This window comes from Typopeltis vanoorti, chromosome 4, assembly GCF_054136105.1.
Source record: "Typopeltis vanoorti isolate ZY-2024b chromosome 4, IOZ_Tvanoo_1.0, whole genome shotgun sequence".
NCBI lineage: Eukaryota > Metazoa > Arthropoda > Arachnida > Uropygi > Thelyphonidae > Typopeltis > Typopeltis vanoorti.
The window spans coordinates 78287589-78308600 of NC_143552.1; the positions used below are offsets into that span (position 1 = coordinate 78287589).

At 35.5% G+C, this 21012-nt stretch overlaps 1 protein-coding gene across 1 annotated transcript in view; it reads left to right on the top strand.

Annotated features, from left to right (window-relative positions):
- Positions 1-21012, top strand: part of LOC150107429 (cytokine-like nuclear factor N-PAC) — a 421033-nt gene that overhangs the window by 308979 nt on the left and 91042 nt on the right. Inside the window, exon 9 of the mRNA XM_090391290.1 lies at positions 3309-3419. Coding sequence (XP_090247416.1) covers positions 3309-3419 — 111 coding nt within the window. The remainder of the gene's footprint in view (positions 1-3308; positions 3420-21012) is intronic.

Below are 21012 nucleotides of genomic sequence, written 5' to 3' on the forward strand. Positions count from 1 at the left end.
CAATCATTTGTTTCTTTTTCTATTATGAAGTATATTTTTAGATGTTGGCTATTTCAATGTGCTAGAAATGTATCTAACATATCTTCCATTAGACCATATAGCAAACAAAATCTACATAGCTTGGCCTAACTACTACTTTTAAATATAGTAGTATTGAGTGTTTTGTATAGAATTTGTGAAACCCTCTGTAATCCCAGCTAGTTTGTGTATTTTTCTTTCAATGTAATGTAACCTAAATGCCTTGTAAATTTGAATAATTCAAAAAAGGCTTAGGAAGGTGTAACTTAATCAGTTCAAGGGTCTCTGTCACTTTAGAGAAAGCAACTGACACAATGAAAAAGGAAAAGTTGGTCCTTGTTGGGGATCTAAATAGCAGAGTAGGAAATGACTGTCAGACATTCAAAAATATTTTGGGAAAATTTGGAGAAAACAGCAAAGCTAATAATAATGGCAAATCCCTGTTGGATTTCTGCTCAGGACATGGACTGGTTATTACTAACACCAAGTTCCAACATAAAAATGTGTACAAATTCACATGGAGAGAAGAGGCAAGGAATAAGAAAAGTCTCATTGACTATGTTATTGTTGATAGTGATGTTCTCTCCCTGGTGCAGGACACCAGCATGTACAGAGGATTTGAAATTGGAAGTGATCACTATTAGTCTTGAGAAGGATAAAATTGAATTTCATATTGAAAAGAATAACATGTAAGAAAGTTTTAAAGCGAATAAAAGTTGAGCAGTTCTCAGATGTGAACTGTAGACTAAAATACACAAACATAATTGAAGAAAAAATGAAAGAGTTCGAGAACAAGAACCAAACCTTGGAGATTCAGCCAGAGAGGCATGTGGTGAGGTTGTCTGCAAGAATAGAAAAATCAGAACTCCAAGGTGGACACAGGAAGTTAAAGAGGCTGTGAAGGAAAAGAAGAAAGCATATCAAAAGTTCTGGCAAATAAATCAGCTTGTGCTCTTAGAGATGTTAGAGACGAATGTAAGAAAGCTAAACAGTGTGTAAAACTAGCTAAACAAAAATCATAGGAGGACTTTGGTAAGAGCATAGAAAATAAATATCAAGAAGGTGGCAAAATATTCTGGAAGTTGGTGAAGAAGCTTAGAAATGGAGAAAAGAGTGCTGTAAAAGGAGGTAGAGATAACGGTGACATGAAAAATGGGAGAAAAAATATCCTTGAAGTATGGAGTAATTACTTCGAAAAATTGCTAAATGAAACAAGCAGTGATAGCACAGTGGTAAAAAACACTCAACAGGCAAACAGTCAGGAATACATATCCATACTTGAAGTAGAAAAAGCCATCAAAAGCATGAAATGTGGAAAGGCAGCAGGAGTAGATGATATTCGACCAGAAATGCTCAAGTATGAAGGTATAAAAGTTGTACCGTGGCTGCACTGCATGAAGTCCTGGACAGAGGGATGAATTCCCGATGATTGGAGTAGAGCTTTCATAGTACCCATATATAAAAAGGGAAATAAAACTGAATGTGAGAATTACAGAGGTATTTCCCTACTGAGTGTTCCTTGTAAGATTTATGCAAGTATACTTGAGAAACAGTTGAGAAGAATTGTGAGAGAAAAGCTTGGTGAAGAACAAGCTGGATTCAGGCCAAATAGAGGCTATCAGGATCAGATCTTCACTTTACGACAAATAGTTCAGAAAGGGGATATAACAAAGATCTATATTCTGTAAAAGGCATGACAAGGTGCCAAGAGAGAAGCTATTCAATACGCTACAGTTATATGCTGTCAATGGGGCATTATATCAAGCAATACTTAGTCTTTATTTGAGTTGTAAGTCAGCAGTTAGAATTGAAGGAAGATGGTTTAATGTTAAATCTGGTGTGAGACAAGGCTGTACATTATTATCCCCTCTGTTATTCATTATCTATATGGATCACATTATGAAGGAGAGTGGTATTAAACATGATATCAAAATTGGAGATGTTAATGTCAGCTCTTTGCTTTATGTGGATGATGTTATACTTCTAAATTAATCCACTACAAGTCTGCAAGATTCCTTGACTAAATTGAATAACTGTTGTAATAGATATGGTATGAAGATCAGCAATAAAAAGACAAAGACAATGAGAATAGGCAGAATCATTGAAAAATATCAACTGCATTGTAAACAAAGAACCTGTGGAACAAGTAAGACATTTCCGCTACTTAGACACGTTTTTTGTGAAGGTGGTAAATTAAATATGGAAATAGACAACAGAATCAAGAAAGCTGGTATGGTAGGAAGTCAATTGAATATATTCATATGTAATAAGAGAGAAATTAGTTGGAACACTAAATTAGCTGTATACAAGACAGTTTTCAAACCAGTTTTAACTTATGGATCTGAGAGCTGGGTCAGAAGTAAATCACTTGACCAAAGACTAGAGACCACAGATATGAGAATCCTGAGAAAGATTAGAGGCATAAACAAATGGCATCAATGGCAATATCATATTAAAAACGAGGATATTAGGAAAGAACTTGACATTGTCAGCATCCAGGAATGCGTTAGCAGAGCTAATCTCAGGTGGTATGGTCACTTAAATAGAATGGGCGAGGAAAGATTAGCAAAACAAGTGTTCTCTGCCAGGTTGGCAGGAAAACGACCCAGAGGAAGATCAAGATATAGGTGGATTGATACGATACAAAGTGCCTTAGATGATAGAAATATAAGATCTGATAATGTTGGAGTCTTGATAAATAACAGACTGTTTGGAGGAAAAATTGTAGATAGGAAGGTAGTAGTGATATAAATTTTTCATGTAGTACTATCATACCCTGTACACCGCTTGAGGGTACATGGCAAGAATTTGAAGATGATGATGAGGGTCTCTGTCAGTGGTGCATTAATAAATAAGAGTGTTTTTAGATATAGTTTCATTGTATTACTTTAATGCTTCAATTTGTAAGCTTACATTCTTGTGTGCATTTGATGATCTCAAGACGTTATATCTGTAGAGTGGATTCTGTATAGTTTTGTTATATTCTTCAGTTTTAGTTATTGTTACATATATACACTCATTTAAACACTCCTATACACTCATTTCTCACTATTTCAAATCGATAAGAAGAAAATAAATTGTCATAATGGAAGATTTACTGTATATCGTTCACTGTTTCCTTTAGAACAGTGAACGATATATGAAATTAGTGCAAATTGACTACTTTTCAGTATATCTTAATCTTTCCACTTAAGTTACCAAAATGGTGCTATAGTTCTATTGTGTATTTGTATTGTATTTAATTTTTTTTTTAATTTACTGAAATTATAATATTTAATTTTGATTTCTAGTGTCAAGACTTTGTGTCAGCAGGAGCAGTTAGAGGAAAATCTCCAGCTGATGTTGTAGCAGTTTCAGATATCACATTTTGTTGTGTGTCAGATCCATTTGCTGCCAAAGAGGTGGGTTGAAGCTTTATGAATGTTAAAACAGTTATACACGGTGGCCAATTATGCCATAAAAAGGACCTGTCTTTTTAATGAAATTCAGAACCTGGAGATTTTTTTTTTTATTAGTTATGAAAAGCCACATATGTAAATACCTTCCTTTTTGGTTACACAAAAAGTGGATGTTCCATGATTTATGGGCCTCTCTGCATTATTCTTTTCATTACAGTATCATGCCCTTCCTAGTAATCTTGTTTAATAAAACAAGGAGAATATTATAACCAAGAAGAGATCTTCCTTATTAATAAAACTTTTTGGTAATAGTGTTTCTGCTTTAGCAGTGGTCTCCATTACCTGCAACAAAAGATTTTCTCTTGCTCCTTGTTATTTTCAAATTTATCTCAAATTGTAATCTGTTGGAAAAGAAGGTAATGAAGGTAAACATGACCAGATCAAAGTTTGCACGTGAAGCATCTTCTTGACTTGCTACTGTTGTATGAGGCTGTTGACTTGACATCACTTACCTCAGTATATCATAATGCACTACACACTTACTTACAATAATGAGTAGGAGATTCTTATTAAGTCATACCCATTTTCAGTTTTTTCCTGAAAACTCTAGTTTTTGAAAATTCCTGCATATATGTTGCACCACAAATTTTTAGCTTTAATTTTAAGGAAAAAAGTACAAGTTATATTTGAGCAAATATGGTAAAAATGACTTAAAATTTTTAAGATTGTAATAATTTATTTTTAAAAATGATAATAACGATATCAGGATTATAATAAACTCAAAAGCAGCATATTCAGAGGTGGTTATGCAGCTAAACTGTTTACTCCCAATACAGGGCTTGACATTCAGAAGTTTATGTTTGGGGAAAGTCTAATTGATGGTGTTCACAGAGATGCTGAGAGCTAAATCAATGCAGAATATGGGATACTGAGGCAATCGATGTGAAGTCAACAACCTCTATATGCAAGTAGTCTACTCATATAAATATTTTACAATGCAGAGTTTTGTTAGCTCATGCTCGGTTAATAGATTAAAACAAGAATGTAATTTCTTGTCTAGTATAATTTACTTTCTAACTAAGCAAAAAATATTTTCTACAACTGTCTCTGATCCAGAGTATAGTATTTCAGTAGATCTGGATATACCAGTTTGCTACTTGTACATGGAAGCATATGTGAATTCTGCAATGATTTAGCTTAATGGGAGATAGATCTATGAAGATCTATCTCCCACCAATCAGACCTCATTCAAAGTCAAAACCAGTCTGGTTGTTGACTCTTTCATTAATGTATTGCAGTATACACATGTAAGGAGGAGTAGCTATAGTATTCAACACTAAATATGAAGCTAATCTTCTTCAATAGCAGGCAGGCTTAAGTAGAGTGATGTGGGCAAATGTTAAAATGGGGAAGTGGACAATGAGACTTATTTGTGCCAATGGTCCCACAGAAGGTTCTACTAAGGTAGAAGTGGAGGAATTTTTTCAGGCTTTAGAGAAAGCGACACAACGAAAAAGGAAAAGTTGGTCCTTGTTGGGGGGGATCTAAATAACAGAGTAAGGAATGATTGTCAGACAAATGTGGAACCAAACCTTGGAGATTCAATGGCAAGCCCTAAAGAAAACACTGATTGATTCAGCCAGAGAGGCATGTGGTGAGGTTGTCTGTAAGGATAGAAAAATCAAATCAGAACTCCATGGTGGACACACAAAGTTAAAGCGGCAGTGAAAGAAAAGAAAAAAGCATATCAAAAGTTCCTGGCAAATAAATCAGCTTGTCCTCTTAGAGATTTTAGAGACGAATGTAAGAAAGCTAAACACTGTGTAAAACTAGCTAAACAAAAGTCATGGGAGGACTTTGGTAAGAACATAGAAAATAAATATCAAGAAGGTGGCAAGATATTCTGGAGGTTGTTGAAGAAGCTTAGAAATGGAGGAAAGAGTGCTGTAAAAGGAATTATAGATGATAATGATGACATGAAAACTGGAGAAAAAATATCCTTGATGTATGCAGTAATTACATCGAAAAATTGTTAAATGAAACAAGCAGTGATGACTGCATGGTGGTTAAAAACACTGACCAGGCATGCAGTCAGGAATACATATCCATACTTGAAGTAGAAAAAGCCATCAAAGGCCTGAAATGTGGAAAGGCAACAGGAGTAAATGATATTCGACCAGAAATGTTCAAGTGTGGAGGTATAAAAGTCTTACAGTGGCTGCACTGCATAGTTCAGAAGGCCTGGACAGAGGGACGAATTCCAAATGATTGGAGTAGAGCTCTCATAGTATCCATATATAAAAAGGGAAATAAAACTGAATGTGAGAATTACATTCAGTTTTATTTCGGAAGTATTTCTCTACTGAGTGTTCCTGGTAAGATTATATGCAAGTATACTTGAGAAACGGTTGAGAAGAATGGTGGAAGAGAAGCTTGGTGAAGAACAAGCTGGATTCTGGCCAAATAGAGGCTGTCAGGATCAGATTTTCACTTTACGACAGATAGTCGAGAAATCATGGGAATATAACAAAGATCTGTATTTAGGTTTTTTAGATCTGGAAAAGGCATATGACATGGTGCCAAGAGAGAAGTTATTCGAAATGCTATAGTTTTATGGTGTCAATTGGGCATTATATCAAGCAATACTTAATCTTTATCTGAGTTTTAAGTCAGCAGTTAGAATTGAAGGAAGTACAGGAAGGTGGTTTAATGTTAAATCTGGTGTCAGACAAAGATGTATGTTATCCCCTCTGTTATTCATTATCTATATGGATCACATTATGAAGGAAAGTAGTATTAAAAATGATATCAGAATTGGAGATGTTAATCTCAGCTCTTTGCTTTATGTGGACGATGTTATACTTCTAAATAAATACACTACAAGTCTGTAAGATTCCCTGACTAAAGTGTGAATAACTGTTGTAATAGATATGGTATTAAGGTCAGCATTAAAAATACAAAGACAATGAAAATAGGTGGACACATTGAAAATATCAACTGCATTGTGAATGGAGAACCTACAGAACAAGTAAAACATTTCAGATACTTAGGCACGATTTTTAGTGAAGATGGTAAATTAAATATGGAAATAGACAACAGAATTAACAAAGCTGGTATGGTAGGAAGCCAATTGAATAGTGTAATAAGAGAGAAATTAGTCAGAACACTAAATTAGCTGTATACAAGACAGTGTTCAAACCAGTTTTAACTTATGGATCTGAGAGCTGGGTCAGAAGTATAACACTTGACCAATGACTAGATATCGCAGATATGAGAGTCCTGAGAAAGATTAGAGGCATGAACAAATGGCATCATTGGCAATATCATATTAAAAATGAGGATATTAGGAAAGAACTTGACATTGTCTGCATCTAGGAATGCATTAGCAGAGCTAATCTCAAGTGATATGGTCACTTAAACAGAATGGCAGATGAAAGATTCGCAAAACAAATGTTCTCTGCCAGGTTGTCAGGAAAAAGACCCAGAGGAAGACCAAGATATAGGTGGATTGATACGGTAAAAAGAGTTAGATCCTGAATGGACAATTTTTTGAGAAATTATTCATTCAAAATCTAACATGAGAATTTGGCTAACCCAGATAATACCTGGTTGACAGCACACGGTTCTGAATTTTGTTGTAAAGGAATTTATGTGATAACTTGTAAAACGCACTAGAAAAATTTTGTAGTTGAAAGTTAAACTGAAGGATTATAGGATAAATGAATTTTAATAAGGAAATTATAGTATAATCTTGTCCCATTAAGCTGTTTTAAACTTAATAAGTCACCAAAGAAGTTAAGAGAACGAGTGCAAAGGTCGAGTTACATATGCACGTATTGACCGTAATGCCGCCAGCTACAACATACGAGAAATATGATTACAACAGGATTCCTGGAATACAGCACCTAACAGCAGCTAGGACTTGGAGGATCACCTTAAGGACATGAAGACGAAGGGTCGTATGGGAAAGAAGGCATGAAATATAAGCGAATGCGGGCAAAAATGCGAGGCTTTTTTCTGTTTGTTCGGGTACTTCACTTTGAGGATTCCTGACTAGCGGATGGAGTAGGGACGAGCAAGAGAGATGTCTCACTCAAGTTGGAGCAGGGAATGCACTGTATCGAGGCAGTGAGAAGTTTGAGTCCGGGAAGAATGTAAAACAGATGGTGTAGTTGTAAGCCTATTGCAGAAGCAACCGATTGAAGGAGGACCCGAAAAACATGGCAGTTAACAGACCTTCGGAAGAAGAAGATTCGGTAACGTAAAGACCTTTACTGTATGTTTGAATGAGACAGAATTTAGTGTTAGATCATATTAAGTGGACAATTCATAGTGGACTATAATAAGGATTTGTAATTTGAGATAGTGTAATTCTGATAAACAAAATAATGTCAAGAGTGAAACTTTAGCTGCATGTGACTGAGAATATATGTGAATTTAGAATTTTGTAGATGATTTTTACCAGAATAGTAACAGGTTGTGAAATGTATTTTAAAGTAACATGAAATAAGAGTTTGGTTTTTGCGTAACATAATTAGCTAGATTTAATGTTTTATAGTTTGTGTGAGATGACCAAGTTAATCTATGAGTGTTCTGTTAAATTAGTATTGAGACTAACTTAGCAAGAGATTTTGAAAGCTTAGTATCATATTCCAATTATAGCTGTAAAGTGTTATTTGTTCCAATAAACATGTTTTATTGTATATGCCTGATTCGTGCTTGATTCGAGAATTCAAATTACTCCTTGCAAAAATTTAGAACCATAGTGGGAGGGAATTTAATGAGAGTGTTAGAGTAAAAATAGATTATTGGCCACGACTGAAATTAGAACCAGTATCTATTTAGTATATATTAGAATGAGTGCCAATTAACCTAGGAATATTCCCTGAATTTTGAATAAGCTCATATTATAGGACTCTGGCTGGCGCAGCAATAAAAATAAATTTGCCAGTGTCCAAAAAGGAAGCATTCTTAGGTGGAGTTAAGTAAGGCATTCTTAGGGGGAGTATATTATATATATAACGAAAGTATAAAGAAAGTAAAAGAAGATATAACAATAGCGCAGCGAGTAGGATTTTAGATGAGTAAGGTTTGAGTAAGGAAGAAGATAAATAAGTACAAGTGATTAAGTTAGTAATAAAACAAATGAATATAATGAGTATAGAAAGATAAAATAAAATGTAGAGAAACCGTTTTTAACAAAAGTGCCTTAGGAGATAGAAATATAAGATCTGATAATGTTCGAGTCTTGACAGGTAACAGACTGATTTGGAGGAAAATTGTAGCTAGGAAGTTAGCAATGATGTAATTTTTCATGTAGTACTATCATATCCTGTATACTCCCCCCCCTTGAGGGTGTATATATATATATATATATATATATATATCAGGAATTTGAGGATGATGATGATGACATCTAAGTGGAAGTGCACTTTTCATAATGGGATACTGAGGCATCTGATGTGAGTTTATTAGTCTCTATATACAAGTAGCCTTGCCTAGTTGTGAAGATACTTCATAATATACATGCAAACATTTGTTTGCTCATGCTTGAGTAAAGGATTAAAAGAAGAATATAATTTCTTGTCTGGTATAATTTACTTTCTGCAAAAAAAAAAAAATTAAAATCATCCTTTTTTTTTTTTTTTAATTTGCCATATATTTTGTAATGTGCAGTCTCTTCTTAATGTTAGTAAAAGCATTCTTCTAAAAAGAATAGTAACTCATTTATATTATGATTTTGTTCTAAAGTAATATAAAATGACAGATTAAAAATTTGGCGCATCTCTTTGACATTATATATCATGTGTGGCCACAACATGGCTTGTGAACCACATGCGATGTCCATGCATCATGCAGCTCTTCACGCTCTACCAGGAAAAAAATAAACAAAAAGGATTGGGACAACAAAAAAGAGGAACAAAATTAAAAAAAGAGAGATGAGGGAGAGAAAAGGAGGGTTCATAAAAATTACTGTCTGATTAATTAAGTAATTAAAAATTACTGTGTAATAATTTTAAAGTTGAAACACAATAATTTTAGTTCCTTATTTACTAGTAGAGGCCTTCCTTGTATCCATTTTCTGAGTAAGCTCCTTAAACTTAGGTGTGTAATTAGTCAAAGCAGTTCTTACTAGTTTGTTCAGATGTTCCTCATTTGAAACAAATTTATATTTAGATTTAATAAATTTAAGAGTCGAATATAGCATTTCACAGGAGTACATGGTCCCAAAAATGGAGATCAGTTCTATCTGGTGTTGAATACTATTTGTCTACAACTTGCTTCCAAAGCTCAACTACGGAACATCCACTTTGCTTCACTAGCTTCAGTCCTTCGTCCTCTTGAAGTTCCAAAAGCTCCAGTTCTGCAGCATCTATCACAGTTGGTTTTTAACCACACTCAAGCATGTTCGTGAATAAAGGATTTTCCAAAAAAGCGAATGTTGGCTTAAGTTCTCCAAGGTCGGAAAATCGATTGTTCAGTTCTTAGACCAGATCATTTAATTTACTAACATAAGATCCTATTCTAATTCCACTCCTGGCGAATTTGTCAGTATTTTCTTCAGACAAACGAAGCAATTGAAAGTTTTATTTTCCAAGTCTCTGGAAAAGTTGCAATTTGCTTTGGAAGCCTAGCACGGCCTGTGCGAGATCGGTTATTAGTTTTTCTTTCCCTTGACATGAAACGTTTAATATCTGTAGCTGGAAAACATCGGTGAAAAATGCCATGTCTAACAACCACTGACTACCTTTGAGGCGAGGGGAAAAATTTCTCTTCTTTAAGAAACTGTTTGATTGGGTCTAACAACAACAAAAAAAAAAAACTTATTTAATACATTGCTAATTGAGAGCCACCTTACTAAGCAAAAGCATAATACATCATTAGGAATCTAGTCACAATTCAACTCATCGAGAAAGATTTTGAATTGTCTGTATGTTTTAACACCTGAATGAATAAAATAAAATTGACAATTCTTAGAACTAGTTCCATTGCGTGTTCAAATTTAAAACACTTGGCAACTAGATGTTCCATGTGAATAATGTAATGTGCAGGTAGGAAAGCAAGATCTCAAGGAGCCCCATTAGCCCTTTAGTTTTACCTCTCATAACTGGAGCACCATTGGTTGCAAACTGAAGGTTTTTTTCACCCGATACCGAAGCTTTTGTAAGTGCAACATCGAGAACTTCTTTAATGTCAGAACCACATGTTGTATCTTTCAACGCTTCAAGTCCAGTAGCTCTTCCTTGACATCCAGGTCGTGAGAGCAAAAGCAGACAAATGTAGCTAGTTGTGGTTTGTCCTGAATATCTGTAGATTCATCCAAAGCCAGACTAAATGCAGCACAGTTTTTCAAGTTATGGTGTAATTTATTTACAGTGACAGCACTGATAATGGAAATTCTACTTTCAGTTGTATGCTTGGAGCTGACATCTGTTCAATCAGTTTGAGCAGTTTTTTTATTATCCAGGTCTAAAACAAATTATTTGTGCAATATTCTTCTTGACAAATTCTCTTTTTATGTATGGACGTTTTGCCTGTGCAATATTAAACGCTAAACTAAAACCAGCCTCAGTAACATCATCCTCTTTAGTAAACATGGGTATCAATTTACTCTGACCATGGAGTTGTTCTTTCAAAGTTGAAAGTTTAGTTCACCTCATACTTGTGCCAAGAAGAAATTTTTTACTAAAATTACAGTCCTGCTTGAGATTGCTGGCTTTGAATTGCACATGGGTTATTTGGCATATGGCACACATATGCTAAATGTGTGCTATACATTTGGGAGGAGTGTTAACAAGTTGCTTGTTAACATTCTCCCCCCCCCCACACACACACACCTTAAACCCTTTGCAAAACAGTGAAATCAGCCAGAGATTGAGCAGTGCAGTTAACTGACATTTACTGAACCATAACCTTAGTTGCTTCAACCATAACTCCAACTATTCAATTCAAGTTAATACCATGAAATAAGTATAATTCTCAATGGCATGTGTTTTCGTTAGCCAGTTTGTCTACTTTGTTATATATATATGTATTATTATTATTATTATTATTGAGGCATAGGGCTAACTACCTTATCCTCAAGTTATGGTTGCAGTTGGAAGAAAAAAAAAGAGAGAAAAAAAAACGACACTGTAAAGGTAAAAGAGGAGGATTGAGTAAGTAAATATATATTGTTATTATTGTTATTTCATGACACCTCCAAGGAGTCCAAAGACTCATCAAGGGAGGGCACCTACCATACAACTTTGTTTCCACCACTTAATCCACCAACTACACCGAACCACCACTACCATCATCATTTTTACCAGCGATTTTTAATTGGTGTGCAACGAGATTTGTGAAAACAAATTAATTGAAAGAAATAATGTCGTAATTACGCATTTATTATTAGTGTCTGGTCTTCCATCTGCACCTGAAGCACCCTTATTTATGTTTTATGAAACTTATGGTTGGTAAATTGGGCTTAAAATTGTGTTAATTAGCTTTAATCTTTTGAAGTGTGTTCACAAATAACTTCATTTAATTCTCTTATTTTTAAGGTAACCAGTAAGAGTTCTTTTATTTATTTATTTATTTTTTCATTCAGTTAATTTTATTCAATAGTATTCCTTTAACATGGATCAATTTTTTTGAAGACAATGAAGAAAGTGAAGCTAGTACATCGAAAGAAAAAAAAAACAAAAGAAAGAAGAAAGTGAAACTAGTTTTTCCCAACACATCAGCAGCTGATACTATATCTAGTACTTGTTCTTTTAAAACTAAATTAAAAACTAACGTTCGCCATTACGATGAAAATTATTTGTCATTTGGCTTTATTGCCAGTCAAGAAGATCAGCCATGTCCTACATGCATAGTTTGTGGCGAAAAATTAGCAAACAATGCTATCGTTCCAAGTAAATTAAAAAAGACATTTACCATCTAAACATTCTCGCTTGAGCGAAAAACCGGCTGAATATTTTAAAAGACTTGTTCCGGATAAAACTATTCAAGCAAAAAGATGGACTAAATTTGTAACTGTGTCCAAAAAAGCCCAAGAAGCCAGTTACGCAATCACAGAAATTGTTGCTAAAAGAATGAAATCTCACACAATTGCAGAATCTGTAATTCTGCCAGCATTCTGTAAAATTGTTAATATCATGTTTGGCAATATGAAAAGGAGATTTTAAAAATTCCTATGTCAGATAACACCATTTATCGATGTATTCAGGATTTGGCCAAAGATGTTGAGTTGCAAGTGGTATCTCACATTAAAGAAGCAGATATGTTTGTTATTCAGTTGGACAAATCAACTGATGTAACTGGTAAAGCTCACCTTCTAGCCTTCAGTAAATTTATTTATAAGAAAGATATTATAGAACAGTTTTTATTTTTTCGACCACTCCTGGAAACAATGAAGGGCCAAGATATTTCTGATGTTGTTGATAATTACTTTAATTGCCATAACTTGTCTTGGGATTCTTGCATCAGTATTTGCACGGATGGTGCCTGCTCGATGTCAGGAAATGTAAAAGGATTTGTTACACTGACTCAAAATAAGAATCCTAGAATTATTTTTACACATTGTTTTCTCCACAGAGAAGTACTAGTGTCAAAATCATTGGTACCTTAGCTTAAAAAAAAGTGCTAGACGAGACTGTCAAAAATGTCATTTATATAAAAGCCAGGCCTTTACGATCGAGATTGTTTGCAGCACTATGCTCCTCAATTTAAGCTTCTTGCATGCAGTTGTTAATACATATGAAAGTGAGATGGTTATCTTGTGGATGAATTTTATCAAGATTTTATGAACTAAAAGAGGAAATTGTAATTTTTTTGACAACTCAATCTGAGTTATCAGATTTTCTTAGCGACGAGCTTTGGTGCAGTAAGGTTGCATTTCTTGCTGATTTATTTCAATCTTTAAATACACTTAATAAAAGTATGCAGGGAGACTAGGAAAACATTCTTACTTCCACTGACAAAATTAACACATTCAAGAAAAACTAATGCTTTGGGAAGAAAGAATCAGAAAAGAAAATGCAGTAAATATGTTTGAACTAACAAAAAAGTGCAAACTGAGTGAAAATCTAATAGATCTAATTTTACAAACCTTAAGATTACTAAATACAAATATTGAAAAATATTTTCCCTCACTTGACATATCATCCTTTGATTGGATAAGAGATCCATTTGTCTTAAGCACGTGTAAATTGGGAAATTTAAAGATTACAGAAGAGGACAAATTAACAGATATAAGAAATTAAGGGTCAAAGCTGTATAACTGAGAGGAGACCTCCACATAGCCTTTAAAGGAATGTGGAGAACCGACCAGGGCTTCTGACCTAATGTCCAATCCTCACCTTCTCGTGGTGCACCCTGTTGGGTATCTACTTTGATACTGAACGAACGAGGATGGGCTGGCAATTTGGGATTTAGCCGACCAAATTGTATTCTTATTGGTTAAACCAAAATAAAAAATGATGGTACAACATGACAAAATTTCATGCCGGCTGGGGCGTCGCCCGGTTAAACAAGGCCCCCGTTGTTTTCGCCAGGGAACCAGGGCGAACAGCGAAAAGTCAGCTACTGGAACAAATCTGAAAACAAACCCCAACTCAACATCACCAGAGTTAAAGATCGGTACTATCAACGTAAGAAGCCTGAATGGCAAAGAAATGGAGCTAGCTGAGGAATTAGATAAGTACCAGATCGACATAATAGGGGTGACTGAAACAAAAAAGACCAAAACTGGTGAGATCTTTCTGAGCAATAAATACAAAATGTTATATTCAGGCAATAACAATCAAGGAAAAGAAGGAGTAGCCATAGTATTCAACACAAAATACGAGGCTAATCTTCTTGAATGGCAGGCAGTCTCAAGTAGAGTAATGTGGGCAAATATGAGGATGGGGAACTGGACAATGAGACTTATTTGTGCCTATGGTCCCACAGAAGGTTCTACTAAGGTAGAAGTGGAGGAATTTTTTGAGGCTTTAGAAAAAGCAACTGACACAATGAAAAAGGAAAAGTTGGTCCTTGTTGGGGATCTAAATAGTAGAGTAGGAAATGATTGTGAGACATACAAAAATATTTTGGGAAAATTTGAAGAAAAGAGCAAAGCTAATAATAATGGCAAATATCTGTTGGATTTCTGCTCAGGACATGGACTGGTTATTACTAACACCATGTTCCAACATAAAAATGTGCACAAATTCACATGGAGAGAAGAGGCTAGGAATAAGAAAAGTCTCATTGACTATGTTATTGTTGATAGTGATGTTTTCTCCCTGGTGCAGGACACCAGAGTGTACAGAAGATTTGAAATTGGAAGTGATCACTATTTAGTCTTGAGCAGGATAAAATTGAATTTCATATTGAAAAGAATAACATGTAAGAAAGTTTTAAAGCAAATAAAAGTTGAGCAGCTCTCAGATGTAAACTGTAGACTAAAATACAGAAATATTATTGAAAAGAAAATGAAAGAGTTTGAGAACAGGAATCAAACCTTGGAGATTCAGTGGCAAACTCTGAAGGAAACATTGATTGATTCTGCCAGAGAGGCATGTGGTGAGGTTGTGTGCAAAGATAAAAAAATCAGAACTCCCTGGTGGACACAGGAAGTTAAAGAGGCAGTGAAGAAAAAGAAGAAAGCATATCAAAAGTTCCTGGCAAATAAGTCAGCTTTTACTCTTACAGAATACAGAGACAAATGTAAGAAAGCTAAACAGTGTGTAAAACTAGCTAAACAAAAGTCATGGGAGGACTTTGGCAAGAATATAGAAAATAAATATCAAGAAGGTGGCAAAATATTCTGGAGGTTGTTGAAGAAGCTTAGGAATGGAGGAAAGAGTGCTGTAAAAGGAATTAGAGATGATAAAGGTGAAATGAAAACAGGAGAAAAAGATATCCTTGAAGTATGGAGTAATTACATCGAAAAATTGCTAAATGAAACAAGCAGTGATGACAGCACAGTGATAAAAAACACTGACCAGGCATGCAGTCAGGAATACATATCCATACTTGAAGTAGAAAAAGCCATCAAAGGCTTGAAATGTGGAAAGGCAGCAGGAGTAGATGATATTCGACCAGAAATGCTGCAGTATGGTGGTATAAGAGTCTCACAGTGGCTGCACTGCATAATTCAGAAAGCCTGGACAGAGGGACGAATTCCCGATGATTGGAGTAGAGCTCTCATAGTACCCATATATAAAAAGGGAAATAAAACCGAATGTGAGAATTACAGAGGTATTTCCCTACTGAGTGTTCCTGGCAAGATCTATGCAAGTATACTTGAGAAACGGTTGAGAAGAATTGTGGAAGAAAAGCTTGGTGAAGAACAAGCTGGATTCAGGCCAAATAGAGGCTGTCAGGATCAGATCTTCACTTTACGACAAATAGTCGAGAAAGCATGGGAATATAACAAAGATCTGTATTTAAGCTTTGTCGATTTGGAAAAGGCATATGACAAGGTGCCAAGAGAGAAGCTATTCAATACGCTGCAGTTATATGGTGTCAATGGGGCATTATATCAAGCAATACTTAGTCTTTATTTGAGTTGTGAGTCAGCAGTTAGAATTGAAGGAAGTACAGGAAGATGGTTTAATGTTAAATCTGGTGTGAGACAAGGATGTACATTATCCCCTCTGTTATTCATTATCTATATGGATCACATTATGAAGGAATGTGGTATTAAACCTGATATCAAAATTGGAGATGTTAATGTCAGCTCATTGCTTTATGTGGATGATGTTATACTTCTAAATAAATCCGCTACAAGTATGCAAGGTTCTCTAACTAAATTGAATAGCTGTTGTAATAGATATGGTATGAAGGTCAGCAATAAAAAGACAAAGACAAGGAAAATAGGCAGAATCATTGAAAATGTCAACTGTGTTGTGAATGGAGAACCTGTGGAACAAGTGAAACATTTCAGCTACTTAGGCACGATTTTTACTAAAGATGGTAAACTAAATATAGAAATAGACAACAGAATCAGCAAAGCTGGTATCGTGGGAAGTCAATTGAATAAATTCATATGGAATAAGAAAGAAATTAGTCGGAACACTAAATTAGCTGTATACAAGACTGTGTTCAAACCAATTTTAACTTATGGATCTGAGAGCTGGGTCAGAAGTAAAACACTTGACCAAAGACTAGAGACCGCAGATATGAGAGTCCTGAGAAAGATTAGAGGCGTGAACAGATGGCATCAATGGCAATATCATATTAAAAATGAGGATATTAGGAAAGAACTTGACATTGTCAGCATCCAGGAATGCGTTAGCAGAGCTAATCTCAGATGGTATGGTCACTTAAATAGAATGGGAGAGGAAAGATTAGCAAAACAAGTGCTCTCTGCCAGGTTGGCAGGAAAACGACCCAGAGGAAGACCAAGATATAGGTGGATTGATACGGTACAAAGTGCCTTAGACGATAGAAATATAAGATCTGATAATGTTGGAGTCTTGACAAGTAACAGACTGATTTGGAGGAAAATTGTAGATAGGAAGTTAGTAATGATGTAATTTTTTCATGTAGTACTGTCATATCCTGTACACCCCTTGAGGGTACATGGCAGGAATTTGATGATGATGATGATGATGATGAGAAATGATAGAGATTTAAAACTAAAACATTCAACAATAGATACTACTTTGTTTTGGTTATCTCTAAGAAGTGAATTTCCCAATATTACAAAAAAAAGCAATAGAAGTACTTCTTCCATTCTCCACATCGTTTTTATGCGAATCAAGCTTTTCCGCAATGAATATTATTAAGAACAAAATTAGATCGCAACTGGAAGTCTTGGAAAATGATTTAAGAGTATGCTTATCTAAAATTCGACAAAAGACATTCTGAAACAACATCAAGCTCAGATATCTCATTAAAATTAATTAGTGTGCTGCAGAATTTTAATAATTAGTCTAGGTCTGCCATATTATAAAAAAGGCTGAAAATCACTGATCTACACCAATGCCATCTACTGCCCATCACCACTAGTATTTTGTATGTAAATTGCATGTGTTCTGAAGGCTGATTTGTCTATATGCAGGATGAAAAAACCAGAGTTTTCTGGAGGAAAAAACTCTTCTGCCTCTCCATGAGAGCGGATAAATCACCTTCAATTGAAAGCCCATATAAAGATTCTTCTTGTCACAACTGGAATCGAACTTAGGCCTTTTCCAATTGAAGGGCAAAACATGGCATCGTTCTTCCAATTGCAACACGGAGATGCTTAGAATAGATCTTTTCTTTGGGCAATCTAATGATGTGGATGGTACAAGTCACTTCTATTGAGCTACATGCTTGTTTTAAGTTAAGACTCATTTCACCACCCCTGGGTGGGCTCAAACCATTAAAATTTCGGTTAACAGCCGAACACACCAGCCGATTGCATCACAAAGTGAATTTGTTTTCCTTGGTGCCAGCAATATGCTTTCTTTCAAGTACAAAAAAAAGCATATTAATATTAGTAGGAACTTCTCAAAATTGACATAGGTTCACTCTGTCTTTGTTATCCATCATATTTCTTATTTTGGATACATTTCATGTTTGCTACATGAAATGTGAGCCTCCGTAGCTCAGTCAGTGTAAAAGAAGCCCTTTGGTCGGAAAGACCACCTAGGTTCGATTCCTATCAGTGACACGAGGAACCTTTATCTGATGTCTCTTTTGATGAAAGGTGAGTTAGCCAGTGTCATATGAAGGTAGGGGGGGGGTCACCCAGAAACTTGGGTTTTTCATCTCTCCCCCCAGAACAGGGGACCCTGCCTGGTGAACACACACACACATGGATTACAGTCAAGAATATGTCATAGCTATATGCCAGTCCTGAGCCCGGATAAAATTGGGGGCAATGGTGAACTACCCTATAAAAATCTCACCAGGAGCACTTTGTGGGGAATGCCTACAAAGTCCCCTAGGGTCGGAAACAACTGAAGGAAAAAACTAACACCACCGCATGAAATGTAGCCTTGCATTTGACACGAGTACCATGATTTTAGAGTTCAAATTTTTTATATATATATATATATATCTGTCATTATTTCCTTACATGTACCCAGGAATGGCATAGGCTGTTATGATAGTGGTACATTATTGAGTTTTATTACTAACTTCCTATCAGCAATTTTACTCCAAATTCATTCTTTTGTTGTAAATTTCCAATATTGTTGAAGGTTATATTTTAGTCTTTAATGCATTACTAACTGTATCATTTGAGATATTTGGATCTCATGATCTCCCCCCCCCTTACATAACTTTATATAGAATGGGAGAGGAAGCATTAAAAAAACAGGTATTTCGTGTCAGGAGATCATATCACCTCAGATTAGCTCTGTTCAGGTATTTCTGAATGCTAATGACATCAGGTTCTTTTCTAATTCCTTAATTTTTTAAATAAAATTCTGCCATTGATGAAAACTGAGCATGTTTGTCATAGTCTCTCTTAAAAAATCCTCTTCTACAAGCATTTCCATTCTTGTGTAATTTCTTTCATTGTAACTCAATGAATGGCATCATTATGTAGGATTGTGGAGACAAGCTACCATATTAGAGCATTTACTTTACTTTAAACTTGGTGCCATTTCAACCTTCATATCAAAGTCATCATCAGGAATATATACAAGGTCTGACAGAAAAAAACGAGACTGTGCCTGTATCACTTTTTATTTAACAAATTGAGAAAATCAACTATGATCTCCTTCAAAATAGTTCCCTTCTGAGTTGACACACAGGCTGCATACGATGCTGCCAATGTTTAAAGCAATTCTGCAGATCATTTTCTGAAAGGCTGCTGAGGATCTCTGTCATTTTTGCTTTCACATGTACTGACTAAAAATGGGTTCCTTTGAGCATCGACTTGATCTTTGGGAAGAAGTAGAAGTCGCAGGGAGCCAGGTCTGACAAATAAGGTGGGTGCTCAAGCACATTGATGTGGTGATTAGCTAAAAACTGTTTTACAGACAAAGCATTGTGGGTTGCTGCGTTCTCTTGGTGCAAAAATTCAACCGTTTCTCCACAATTCTGGTCATTTCCTTCTCACATGTTCCTTAGTTCCTTAATGCAGTGCAAAAGATTCATGTTCAATTCTTCCATTGAAATGTCAAACACTTACCCTGTTCAAATGAACTTTCTCAGCTACAGCTCGAACACCCAACTTTCTGTCTTTTCAAATCACATCTCACACTTTTTTTAATTGTCATCGGTAACTGCTGTGTGTGTGTGTGTGTGTGGCAGGCGAGCTGGGTGATCATCATCTTTCACGCTTTCTCTGCCTTCTGAAAATCGTTTGTGCCATTCAAAAATGCAGGCACAAGACATATATGCTTCACCATAAGCATCAGTCAATAATTGAAAAGTTTCCATTGTGGATTTCTTCAGTTTTGTATGAAACCTGATGTTACTGTTGTCACTGATGTCACTGTTCACTCTTGCATTCCAACATTTTCTACCAAGGGTAAGAAAACGTCTATATTTGAATCCATTCCCAAGAGGTGAATGTCTGAAACATTCACCTCTTAAATCTAAGGGCCTTGGGCTTTATTAATTGTCATTGCAAAGGAAACTCTTATTGGAAATTGTAACTGTTTGAATGCAAATGGATAGTCTGAAGTAATGAGGTGTATCCAAGGAATGAAGACATGAAGAATGCTTTAACCCTGCCTTAAATTTTCTCTACTTCAGAGTATTTACTTGAGTATTTGGTGCTGATGCTTTTGTTATGGTATAGAATTATGAACATTATAACACTTCTTTGTAAACAACATTAGAAGTTTCATCATCACAAAAATAATTAAATTCTCAGGACTGCTAACTTGAGAACATGCTACATATAACTGCCCGTGTCTGAAACATTCACCTCTTAAATCTAAGGGCCTTGGGCTTTATTAATTGTCATTGCAAAGGAAACTCTTATTGGAAATTGTAACTGTTTGAATGCAAATGGATAGTCTGAAGTAATGAGGTGTATCCAAGGAATGAAGACGAAGAATGCTTTAACCCTGCCTTGTCTTTGTTTTCTCTACTTAATATTCATGAATGGTCAACTACCTTAACTTAAATATTGGCTGCTGCCATCTATCTATTGCTATTATAATATATTTAGTTTAATCCTTTATCCAAGTGTGAGCAAACAAAGTTTGGGCCTGAAAGTATCTTCAGGACTGGGGTAAGGTGGTACAACACCAGGGCAACTCATTGCAAAGGTGGAGCAAGCTACCAACACTCCTGTCTCAGTATCTCCTATATAATGCAGAACACATCTCCTTGCGGATATGTCTAATGTTATGCATTAAGGGAAGGGCCACTACCCAGACTAGTTTCGACCTTTATTGAGGTCTCTTCAGTGGGAGCCAGACCCAAGCTGAGATACCAGGCAGAAGCACCAGGGCAACTCGTTGCAAAGGTGGAGCAAGCTACCAACACTCCTGTCTCGGTATCTCCTATATAATGCAGAACATATCTCCTTGCAGATATGTCTAATGTTATGCATTAAGGGAAGGGCCACTACCCAGACTAGTTTTGACCTTTATTGAGGTCTCTTCAGTGGGAGCCAGGCCCAAGCTGAGATACCAGGCAGAAGCATTCGCAGGTCATCTCTACCTATAGGAGT